Here is a 12961-nt window from a genome sequence, read left to right as displayed (position 1 = left end):
CACCAGGATGACAATCGCTCTATATCAGCTTGTAGTGCGCAACAATCCACGATCGATTTGATCACACGGTACAGCTTAAAATCATCCGCATATAGCAACTTGCAGGAACTTAGCATATCACACACGTCGTTAATAAACAGAACGAAAATGAGAGGTCCTAGGTGACTCCCTTGTGGAACCCCCGATGGTATATGGAATACCTCGGATCTGGAATCACGTACCTTAACGAAAGCCTTCCTGGATGATAAGTATGATTTCAACCAACAAACGATCCACGGTGGAAGACCTAGGTCGTGAGGGACTTTGTCAAAAGTCTTAGAGAAGTCGATGTAACCGGAGTCCACTTGCTGACGCTTTTCGATGCTACCCATAAGAGTGTTCGTGTAAGTTATCAAGTTAGAGACTGTCGAGCGCTTTTTCATGAATCCATACTGAAACTCTGAGATTATGGGTTGAACAGCTGGATAAAACTTCTCATGCAGAAGACTTTCGAGAACTTTGGCCAAGCAGTTACCGGACTTGAAGATTGGTGTAATTGAGGCGAGCTTCCAGGCATCCGGAAAAACACAATCCTTAAGCGATCGATTGAAAATAGACATAACGGGAGTGGCCAACGATGCTGCACAGTTCTAGACGAAAGACGGTGGAATACAGTCCGGGCCTAGACCTTTCGATGGATCGACTGAGCAAAGGGCTTTGAGAATAGCGTCTTGACTGAAGATGAGCTGCTGCAGGTGAATGTCGTATCTTGGTAGCTGATCAATGTATTGCTGCGGTAGAGGAGTTTGATCGGGTTCGAAAACACTTCGTAAAAAGACAGCGAAAAAGTCAGCAGAAGCGGTGTCGGTGGTGGAGCTTCTACTACCGTAGGTGACGTCTACGGGAATACCAGCTGATCTTTTCCGAGAGTTGATAAAAGACCAGAACGATGATGGATTTTCCTTGAAACCCCTCTGGAGGTTGTCGACGTACTCACGAAAGCGAGCTTCCTGCAAACTATTATACTCTGCTTCTAATAGCTGCACCGCATACTTGTTTGCTGCGGTCCGGGAACGAAAGTAACGTTTTCGAGCTTTACCCAGATTACGCAATTGCGGATTCCACCAAGGTTGTTGGAATTGCAAACAAGATTTTCGTGTCTTCAACGGAACAGTATCTTGGATTACTTCATAGATGTTGTCGTAGAATACGGAGACGGCGGCATCAATGGTGGGTTGGTCAAGTATTTGTACCCAATCCAAGGCGGCAATCCTCGTGTTAACAACATCGAAATCACATTGTGCAAAATTATACTCACTGTGGGCGGCTGGGTACGGGAGCGGATGATCTCTCGAACGGGAGTCAACTTTTAGAACCAACTTTCATAATTGCAGAGGGTGGTTCAAACAGCTCGATGCAATCGGAGTCACTGACGAGAACCAGGTCAACAAGCGTACCATTCGTGTTCACCAGATCGTTGATTTGCTTCAATCCAGCATACAGTATGGACTCCACTACAGCGAGTTCCTGTTCTGACGAAGCATTGAGAGGCATAAATCCTCTGACGTCCTCATCGAAGTCCTAAGCTAGATTTGGCAGATTGTAATCGCCCACAACTATGTTTGTATCGTGAGGGTTCGCCATACCAAGGAGCTGTTGTACGGACTCAGCGTGTTTGGTGTAAATGTCGGGCTGACTGTTTGGTCGAATATAGATGCAGCACAGGAAGATCGATTGATGTTGTAAATCGACTTGTACAGCAATTCGTTCGAGGCTCTCAACGCCCACAAGATGCACAGCCTTAGCTCGGATTTCACGGCAATTAAGACGCCACCGCCACGTCGCAGTGCGCTGGTGCGAGAATTCCGGTCACAGCGGTTGATTGTGTAGTTGCTTGCGAGTTCAGCATTCGTAATGTAGGTATGAAGCCAGGTTTCAGTGAATACCACCATGTCGAAATCACAAGAAAGCAGCGAATGGAGTAAAGCGTTAGTTTTTGTCCTCAAGCCTCGGACGTTTTGATAATATACGGTCCAATGTGTCAATCCTCAGACCAGGCAGTACGAGGTTGATTGTAATCGCCGCACACGAGTACAATGTCATCCAGAGAAGCGTTGTGGCAGAGTTCACGAACGGTGGCGATGTGTTCTTCAATCAGATCGACATTACGGCTTTTGTCCGGTGGAATGTAGATATTGCATATCAGGAATCGACGACCACGAATACTGGCAGAAACACACACTTGCTGCAGTCTCCTGCCATTGTTCGTATCAATGCGCGAGCTGCCATGTCGTTCGGCAACGGCTAACGATCACAACGGAAAACGTTGAATGAATTTCCAAAAACCTGCGTCCCGGGTCAGATGACGATGAGCTTGGTTGTGTTGAAGAGTGTCGTGAAGATGAAGCGATGAACAGTGATGATGCGTTGGTATATTGCAACAAATAGTGTCCTCGAACGGACTTACGCCGGAATCGGAAGGACGGTTAGGAAGTGAGAGTTTATGAAAAAGAACGTACTTGCCTGGGAAAGCAGGCTGGAGGACCTCAACTACAGTCTCGACAGCAGGACCGCGATGACTCTGATGAACGCTGGCAGCAATAGACCGGACTGTGTCGAGCTGAGAAGAGGCCTCCAATGTGTTTTTGACGTAGGACTACGTCTGTGATTTCTATATGGGGGTACACTTTGTGAAAACCGAAAAAGGAACATGTAACAAAATTATGAAAGATTTTGAACGGTAATAACTCAGCTGCCCCTAAACCAATTTCAATAATCTTATCACCAATCGATCAGAAATATTTCTACGCATCTGTTAAATTCAAGACATTATCATTTTTCAAAATGTCACTACTGAAAATTACACGAATGTGCAACTGTTGCTGTGATAATTAAAATTATCACCCATTGCCTGCGAGAAGCGATTTCCCTAACACAGATTTCAAAGTTGAATTCCATCCGGTCTCACCAAACGGTGTATATCACCGCATGTGGTGAGTGGTGATGTTCTCCAGTACACAACGAAATGCTGCCTGCAAGCAGCGAGCTGCAGCCCATATGAGCATCCATAGAAGGAGCAAGAAGCCGCACCGTTATTGATCGGAATCAGTAGCTCTTCGTGAGTCGCTGTGGGCCATCTATGTCAAGCGCGTCATACTAAAGAGTATAAACAGAGAGAACCCCATTCAAATTCCTATTCCTATACAAAATACAAGCTTCTGCTGTAGTTAACAAATAAGATTTATTATATAAGATCACGTAGTCCTACGTCACCATTGCGTACGACCCCATAGGGCTGTCCTTTGTAGTTTTTAACATGCGTTGCGGGGTCCGTCCATCCGTCAGGAAGCATCAGTTTTTTAGGAAATTTACAAACTCCCGTAAACGGATACCAACGGGCCAAGTCGAGGGTTCCAACGTCAATTCCTTCAGATTAGGGTCCAATCCGATTTTGTAAGAAACAAACGTCAAGTTGGTGGTATCTTTGCCCTTCGGAACATCCGAAGTACACAAACAGCGCGTAACAATTTTCTGCACGTCATTGTCACTGATTAGTGGATTTAAGCCTGTCATGTACAACCAAAACTTATCCGGCACCGCAGCTTGCACGATAGAAGGCACAGAAAGATGAATCTCGCAAAGGTTAATTGATGAATCTACGTTACGGTCGGCCAGCAGATGGAAATGATGTGAAAATGATAATGACGTTTTGCTAGCTGTCAAATCGTATGGAATATTTTTTAGCACATCATCACTTTTGTGGTTTTGGATTTCAAACCTAGGTGTCGCATGCACTGGTGCAGTTTCGCGTAGATTCATCAATCGCCTTCGTTCCGTTCAAGCTTGAAGTAGACAATACCTGATGAATGATGACGGTAACAAAAACAAACAACCAAGGATCAACACTTTCTGACGCTACAGCGGCGAACACAAAACGACGAAAAAAGCGCGACGAAACTGGCAATAGCCAGAAACTTTATAGTGATAACACAACGACGCACTATACGTAAACAGACAAATAAAGTCGAGTATTTAAAAACGCGTAGTTATGGGAATTAAAAAGGAACATTGATAGCATTAACACCAAGTGCAACATCTTGATAAGATCACTGTATCCGCTTATCAACAGGAAGTCCACCTCATCCCTGAGAAATAAGCTTGCTGTCTATAGACAACTAATCCTACCTTTTTTTGAGTATGGTATGCCAATCTGGGAGAGTTGTTCCAAACGCCATCATCTTAAACTGCAAAGGATCCAGAACAGGATCCTTAGGATGATCCTAAACAGTCCACCGTGGACTCAAAATTCTGAGATCCAAATCCTGGCTGTAATTCAGACATTAGAAGAACGAAGAGTATTCATCCTGGAACGGTTCAGAGACACCTGTCTGAGATCAGATCATGCGTGATCTAGCACGTTAGGTTAAGTTATACTCGTACAAAAATCAGTTTCGGCTTGGCAGTCTGGCAATCACTCAATTAGAACAAATTAATTTTGTAATTTGTCCCTACGTTTTGGCTCTGATTAGGGCCTTCTTCAGGGGAAAAATTGTTGGATTTGTTCTTTGTCTAACAATTTTTCCCCGGAAGAAGGCCCTAATCAGAGCCGAAACGTAAGGACAAATTACAGAATTAATTTGTTCTGATTGAGTGATTGCCAGACTGCCAAGCCGAAACTGATTATTGTAAAACCTCACAGTCGAACACTCCAACACGTTATACTCGTAGTTAGGTAGGTTATCACATTCAAACACAGTCGTCGCAGATAGCCTTATCGGCTAAGGTACGGTTTTACCAAGCCGGAGGAGGCTAGTTCGCTTCTCGGTCCACTCTAGGATTTTTTCAGGTTGAAAAATTTCTCGGCATAGAGTATCATTGTGCTTTGCCACATGATGTACAATTTCATGTATTTGTAAAGGCAAAAGGCATTGAAAGCTCACAATTAATAACTGTCGAAGTAATTATCCCTTTAGTCCTCAATCATAAATTTAAGTGGGGAACTTGTTGATTTTGCTTGTTCCTATTTGAATATTCATATCTGATTGCAATTTAGGAATCAAATGTAATAGACTGTGTATTCGAATTTTATGAGGTCCTGAATTTGGCCAAGTTTGACTAAGCATGAAATCCAAAATGACCCAAATAGTAGGTTACTTCTACTGTATTTTAAATCTATATCAAGAAAAATGCAGGAGAAGATAACTAAACAGCTTATCGTAGTCTACGTCAACCATGCGGTCATGTATATCAACCAGGGGTTGAAACAGTTGAAGTTTTTTACTACACTCGCTTCGTTGTCGTGCGCGACAGTCTGTTTGTATTCGAACACTCATGCTCTACCGTCGCCTCTCTCACACAACACGAGCGGTAGAATAACATTCGAGCTAAAAGAAAATTATCAAAATAGCTATCATATGACATGTGTGATTTCGTTGTAATTCCTCAATTTGGTGTAAATCAAACCATTTCTGATCAGAAATATTATTACTAGGACATCATTGCTTGCTATTTTCAGAATTCACACAAGCACACCATCAGCAGCTCTTATTATGAGAAAAACTAAAATACATACATTCGTGACGGTCTTCGGCGACAGTGTCGTATGACAGAGCCTGTCATATGACATTTTAGTTTGGTACTGTACTATGATAGGCAGTCAATTATCACAGAAAATGTGTCGACTACCGTGACCGCTTACAAGACTGATATCAACCCCATTTTTTGAACGGGAGAAAGGCATAATGTTCAGTTTGGTCGTGGAAAACTAGAAGTATCGGAAGGTTAAGCATGGATGACTTCCAGTTAAAATTTGTGGAAATATATCTGATATGCACAATTAACGATCTAAAGAAGTCGTATAGTATGCGCAGATTAACCAGAGGCCTTCCAAAGTGGAAACCATATGCATCCCCTCTGGCAATTCTAATTTATGACCTGGCCTGCGAATTTAACTAGCAATTGCTAGATTATGAAGAAGCTGAAACCGAGACAAATAAAAACCAACATTAGGGCCGGAGAAACCTAGTGTAATCCATTCAAAAGAGCCTCATTTAAAGAAAATTACCAGATCCACGTTTGTGTTTAACAATTTTTACTCGATCAATGCGAAAATATAACATCATTTTAAAAACAAAAAACAAAAAACAACAGAAGAACAGTTTTTTTTCCTATTCGAAAGGCAGTTCCTCCAATTTCCAATAAATCACAGCAGCAGCAGTAAAAAAAAGAGAACGAAACGGGAGAGAGGGAGAGCGAAGCGTGATCTCTTCTATTGTTTCATAATCATTTGCCGTTGCACTGCTAATCCTAGTTCCTAGCTAATCAAGAGTCTGAGCACTGGCAGTTTTGAAGTCGGTCTGTTCTTGACATCTCTTTGGCAGCCCAAGATTTACCATCCGTGGTATCCTCCGTACTTGAGGACCGGAGCTGGAGCAGCGTGGACATAGGTCGGTGCGGCGGCGTACTTGACCACTGGAGCCGGGGCGTAGTGCACCACTGGAGCAGGAGCAGCAGCGTACTTGACTACCGGGGCTTGAGCGTAGTGCACCACTGGAGCAGGTGCGGCATACTTGACCACCGGAGTGTGAACCTGATGGATGGTAGCGTAGCTGGTGGCAGCCGGAACGGCAGCCTTGACGAAGGTCGGAGCCGGAGCCACGGCATGAACGGCCGGAGCATAGGACACAACCGGAGCTGGGGCGGCGTATTTGACTACGGGTGCTGGAGCAGCAACGGCGTACGACGCATATCCATGGCCACCGTCGTATCCATCGAAGTAACCGGGAGCAGCGCTGGCTGCGGCAATGCAGGCGAAGATGATCTGAATCGAAAGATTGACAGGTCTATTGAAACCACAACCGTCCCATCTATCATTTGATTACTGCACTCACCAGGAATTTCATTATGGCAAACCTAGAAAACTGCGCTGAGATCACGAGAGAGTTCAATTGCGTTGATTAATTGGAAACTGTCCAAACACTACTGCACATTAACCGAACGATCCGTGATCATTATATACCCTTTGGTACCTGAAAGGCCGAAAGTGGATGATCTCCTATGCGCGGCCGAACAACGGTGCAGCCAGCAGCCATTAAAATTCTCACTCATGGAAAGAAGAAGGGGTTGACAAGTTCTAGCCCTCGACTGTCCTAATGTGGAATGCGCAGGCTATTCTTTTTCCTCTTCGCCGACGGACCGATTGCCCACTGGTTGGATGATTGAACCAGTTTATGCAGTGCCCCCCCCCCTCCCTCTTCTGTCGCTGCCCCTTCAGGGGGCGCACGCGGCTCGTGCTTCAGATGTTCTCCAGTCAGTGGTTATGCTTGGAGTCAATCGTAGGAGCCTATAAATAAATCATTAAGAAAATAACGTGCTGAAGATACATGGATCCGCTTTGACCTACTCTGCCCCGGTGTGCATGCTTGGATCGCGAGAGGTGGTGGTTGCTGCTGGTGCTCCGATCATCGCCTCGCTGCTGGTTGACTTTGCGGTTATTGAGGTATGTTCGATTTTATTTAATTGATGGCAAGAATTTTACTTCAAACTATTATCCGTGGGGTTTTGTAGATCTAGAACTAACTTCTTTTTTTTTTCAGTTGAAGTTCATGCGAATTTATGCGGCGTTGAATTTTATTTTTTTCACAATAAATTCATTATGGTTTTTATCTGAATGATATAATTGTATTTATATAAATCAATCTAACTAGTACGCGTGAAAACAGGATTATTTTCACAAGCCTTTGAAAACTCCTCAAAAATTATGGCAACTTCTAATTGGTCCAATTGGTGATTATATTTTAAAATTGACACTCCGAATTTTCTATGTCTCATAATTATTATTTTTTAAGGTATCCGAACCTCAAAATTTGCATGATCATGCATGACATGACTGTTTTGGACATAAGACCCAAATATTGGATAGTGAAGATCAAGATCAATGGTTACTCCATGAGTAACAAGCTCTGAAACCCGATTTGTTTGTTTAGTCATAACTAACTCTTGTAGAAATATTGATCTACATACGCCCATCCATTACATTTCACAAGGCACCCCTAAACATAAAGACTGGAACGCGCAAAAATTGGTCGACAAAAAAAATTGTTTCTTTCAGTCAAAGTTCATATCACTAAAATCTTCTTATTTTTCTTTTGGTAGTTCAATTCAAATATTTAAAAAAATGTTCGTTTATTCTTTTGGTTTGCCAAATCCGAACTGCCGTGCCTTCTGCTTAACCCTTCCTTATTCGGAGCCGACAGCTAGTTAGATTCAAACTGCTGCTCGTTTTCCATGGATTTATTAGTTTTTTTTAGATTCCGTTTGACCAAGGCCCAATACCGTTCGATAGGGCGGAGTTCTGGGCTGCTGGGAGGGTTGTGGTCTTTGGGTACCACAACCACGTTGTTTGCATCGTACCACTCAATTGCCTTTTCCCATAGTGGCAGCTCGCCAAGTCCGGCCAGAATAGCACAGGTCAATTATGTTGCTTTAGGAATGGTATCAGCCGCTTTTCCAGGCACAAGTTCTGAGAAGTGCTGGGAACTCCAGACAAAAAATCAGGGATGTTCAGAGCTCTAAAGATCCATTTTGAAAACCTCAGTGATAATCCAAGAAATTAAAGAAAATCAGAGACATTCAGAGCACTTTCAAAAACTTCAGGAAATTTCCGAGAGCTACAGGAAAGTCCAGAACGTTGGAGAAGTTTATTGATCGTTAAGGGTAGATTCTGAGAACGTTAATGCAGATCCATGAATTTCAAGAAAACCTCGTGAACTTAGATGAAGATCAGCAAACTTTACAACAGTTCCATTAACATCAAGAAAATTTCAGGAGCTTCACCAATGCTGCAAGAAACTTCAGAACACTGCACGTAAGTTCAAAGATCATTAGGAAAGTTCAGATTGGTTTGAGAAAATTTTAAAATTTTTTGGGCAGTTCCATGAATGTCCGGAAAATTGTGGACACAGAAGGGTAAATTCGAAAATTATGAGAACTTCGGGTCCATTCTATTATAGTAGCTTCCGAAAAATTGTAGGAGCCTTACAGATGTACCAAGAACTCAGTCCAGAAAACCTAAACGAAGTTACGAGTGCCATGAGCGTCAGAACTTATCGAAAATTTTGAAAATGTTATGCTCGCTAACGTTCCATTAGCATCTGAGAAATTGCGGGAAATTTCAAGATATTCTGAGAATTTCATGGAGATTCCAAAAATTCAAAGCAAGTTCCGAAACCTTCACGAACGTCCAGAACAACATGGAAGTTGAAGAATCTGCTATGGCAAGTTCCGATAGCCAGTTAGGGGCCTCCTCCGGGCTCAGTCGGTAAATGCGCAGCTACAAAGCAAGACTCAGCATGGTCTGGCGGCTGGGTTCGATTCCCCGTTCGTTCTAGGAATTTTTCGGGCTCGAAAGTTTCTTGACTTCCCTGGGCATGATTGTACTTGCCACACAATTGTACTGCTAATACTAATACTAATACTACTAATGCAAAAATGGTACAGGCATGGAAAGCTCTCAATTGATAACTGTTGAGAGCACGCAATAAGCTAATATGCGATATGGAATAAGCCCAAAAATTCGAAGAAGAAGAAGAAGAAGAAGAAGGCGAAGAAGACGAAGAAGAAGAAGAAGAATAAGAAGAAGAAGAAGATAATGAAGTTCCGATAGCTTTAGGGCAGTTCAATAAACAAAAAATTCTAAGAACTTCAGCGAAGATCAATGAGCTTCAGGTCAGTTCCATTAAATTCAAGAAAATTCCCAGGAACTTAACTGAAGATGCCAAAACTTCAGTTGAGTTTAAAAATCTTTAGGGAAGCTACGTAACTTCGAGCCCAGGTCCATGATGAAGAAAATTGAGGGAATATCAGGAAAGTTCCGTGAACTTCAGGTAAATTTCGAGTAGTTAAGGACAGTTCCATTTAATTCAGGGATATCTAGAGAAGTTTGGGAAAGTCAAGAAAGCTTCAGAAGTCCAGAGGACATTACTAAAACTGTAATCTTTTTATCCTCTTTAAAAATTTCCTGGAATTTCAGGGAAGATCAGAGATGTACCGAACATTAAAAAAATGCATATTTTGGTATCTTTAAAGATGTCCAGAGTTTTTCAAGAAAGTTCAAAGGTTTTGAAGACATTTGAGCGTTTCTACCCAAGTAACATTGCAGGTTGTATCGCGGTTTTATAGCATTCTACAAGTCTAAATCATGGTCTACAGAACCCTCATAAAACCAAAATTGTTACTTGGGTACGCCAAATGACGAATCGATTTGATGCGACCTTCTCTGATTTCCATTAATTTCAGGGCATTACCTCGAACCTACGAAACATTGTGAGAACTTTGGAATACTTTTAAGAACATCAGGGAAGATCAGAGAATCTCAGGGCGGTTCATTTAACTTCAAGGAAATTGCAGGAAATTTAATGATGCTCAAATAAACTCAGAGAATTTCCGGAGCTTCAGCAAAGTTCTGAGATCTTTAGGGAAGTCCACAGAACTTCTGAGAAGTGTAATTATTTTTGGTTTCGATTTTTTAAGTTCAAATGAGTCAAATTTCTGTAGTGAAATGTGTGACTAACTGCACAATAAAGGGTCTCGCCTATCAAATTGCATCACGGAAAAAACGCTGTAGAAAATTACCCATTGGGTATTTCCTCTTGAAAACTTGGATTGAAGTAGTTTAGAGTGTATTTTTATCGCTGTCAGTATTTCGAAAGTTGGAAAAATGGCGTCACCCGAAAGGCAACGTCGCGAATTGATTTTGCGCAACCACCTGGGAAATCCACAACTCTCTCATCGGGACATCGGAAAACAACTTGGAATCGTGCAGTCAACGGTGAGTCGTGTGATTAAACGTTACTACGAAACTCTGAGCATCGAACGGAAGGAGAAATGCCGTCAGAATGGATGTCCTATTAGTGATCAGGATCACAAGCGTGTTGTGAAAGCGTTTAAGCGGAATCCCAATGCTTCGGTCAGGGATGTGGCCAAAAAGTTGAATCTGTCCAAGTCTTTCGTTCAGAGAGCCAATGACCGGGAGGGACTGCAAAGTGCAGAAGGTTCCAAATCGTGATTCAACACTAACAATGGTGGAAGAATTTCCTTGCATAACCGCTGATTTCAAATTTGGGACTGTACAAAATTTATTAGACAGCATGTTGTTCTCATGATCATTACTCGAGATAAACCACCTATCAGATCCTGATAAAAATCACATATGTTATGGACTGAAAATTTCAAGTCATTTGGTAAAATAGTGTAATAGTTACAACTGCAGGAGTGCTACAAGATTTTCCAAATTTGATCCGCGAAATCCGCGATTTCTCAAAAGAAATCCGCAACTTCAAATACTAATCCGTGACAGCAAAAAAAAACTGTTTACATTGCCTAAAAATAGCATTTGTATACTACTGCATGGCAGATTTTGCCTGCTCTCAACTTAGTGTTCTTTGAAGTACTTTCACATTTGAATTGAGAAATTTTCTTGAAACTAAAACCTTTGCGTCTCTGACGTATTTTGCTGTCCTACATGTTGTTGTTAATTTGGCTCTAGTTTTCTCATTTTTTACCGATTCAAGCCAAACACCCTGCACATAATCGATAAATTACCAGAGTTTCATGAGTTACACTTGTTGGTCACGTCGCGGTTGTGTATTTACACGGATATTCCTTGGGTTCTGTCCAATGGTGAGCCATTTTCATGATATTTTTATTTCTGATATGAACCTAGCACTTTTCGTTGTCAAATCATAAGCGAATCATTTATATGTGACTTCGTGGATCATGCACGACTTATTACTATGTATACCGGAAATTATAGGTTTTCCAAATCGTCCAGGACACCAGTTGATTTGTTCTAGTAGATCAACCAAGACTGCAATAATGTCTGTAGTATCGAAGAATGTCCAATCAGATTTAAAGTGTCTATGTGGATCATGCATGATCTATTTTGGAGTAATCCAGATGTTCAAGGTTCTTCAAATCGTACTGGAGTTCAGATAATTTGATCTACTAGATCAACCGAGATTGGGACAATCTCTTTAGTATCGAAATATTTCCAGACAGATGCACAGTGTCTATGCGGATCATGCATGAACTTTTGTCATGTATACCAGATGTTTAAAGTTCTCCAAATCGTTCTGGAGTACAGATGATTTATTCTACTAGGTCAACCATGACTGGGATAAAGTCTGTAGTATCGAAATATGTCCAAACAGATGCATAGTGTCTATATGGATAATGTTTAATTATGTACACGTACACCAGATGATCTAGGTTCTATAAATCGTCCTGCAGTTCATATAATTCGTTTTACTAGATCAACAAAGACTAGGGTAATATCTGTAGTATCGAAATATCGATTTGGAAATCCTAGAGCATTTGGCATACACGGAAATAGGTTGGCATGATCCTCATAGACACTGCAAATTTGTTTGGGCATATTTCGATACTACAAACTTTGAATTAGTCTTGGGTGATCTAGAAGAAAAATAATCTGATATCGAGAATGATCTCAGAACCTATAACATCTTGTATACGTAGCAATAGGTCGGACGCGATCCACATAGACACTTTGAATCTGTTTGGACATATTTCGATACTACAGACATTATTGCAGTCTTGGTTGATATAGTAAAACAAATCAACTGAACTCCAGGACGACTTGGAGAACCTAGAATATCCGGTATACATGGTAATTACTCCCATATATACGATAACTTTATGATTTGACAACGAAAAATGCTATATTCATATTGAAAAAAAGGAAAATGTCTCACATTGGACGGACCTCAGAGAATTTCCGTGTATGGATTTGAGATCATTTCTCGATAATTTGCAGGTTGTTTGGTTTGAACCGGTAACAAATTGAGAGCCAAATGAACAACAAAATTGATGCCAGCAAAATAATCCGGGATGGAAAGGTGGTGAATTCCACAATTTTTGTGACAGCACATCAGTCTCTCCGCGATTTTCACGACATCATTTAATG

The 12961-nt window shown here is 41.6% G+C and overlaps 1 protein-coding gene across 1 annotated transcript; it reads right to left on the bottom strand.

Moving 5' to 3' along the window:
* Positions 1-6181: 6181 nt before the first annotated feature.
* On the bottom strand, positions 6182-6934 carry LOC135709987 (cuticle protein 16.5-like). The gene is made up of 2 exons (XM_065232444.1): positions 6870-6934; positions 6182-6799 (listed from the first exon to the last, which is right to left on the bottom strand). The coding sequence occupies exons 1-2, from the start codon at positions 6879-6881 to the stop codon at positions 6368-6370; spliced, it is 444 nt and encodes a 147-aa protein (XP_065088516.1). The 5' UTR covers positions 6882-6934; the 3' UTR covers positions 6182-6367.
* Between the last annotated feature and the right edge of the window lie 6027 nt (positions 6935-12961).

This window comes from Ochlerotatus camptorhynchus, unplaced genomic scaffold, assembly GCF_037179485.1.
Source record: "Ochlerotatus camptorhynchus isolate MF236.1 unplaced genomic scaffold, CSIRO-AGI_Acam_v1.1 ptg000370l, whole genome shotgun sequence".
Lineage (NCBI taxonomy): Eukaryota > Metazoa > Arthropoda > Insecta > Diptera > Culicidae > Ochlerotatus > Ochlerotatus camptorhynchus.
The sequence above is the reverse complement of the archived record's forward strand: the minus strand, read 5'-3'. Positions and strand labels throughout refer to the sequence as shown.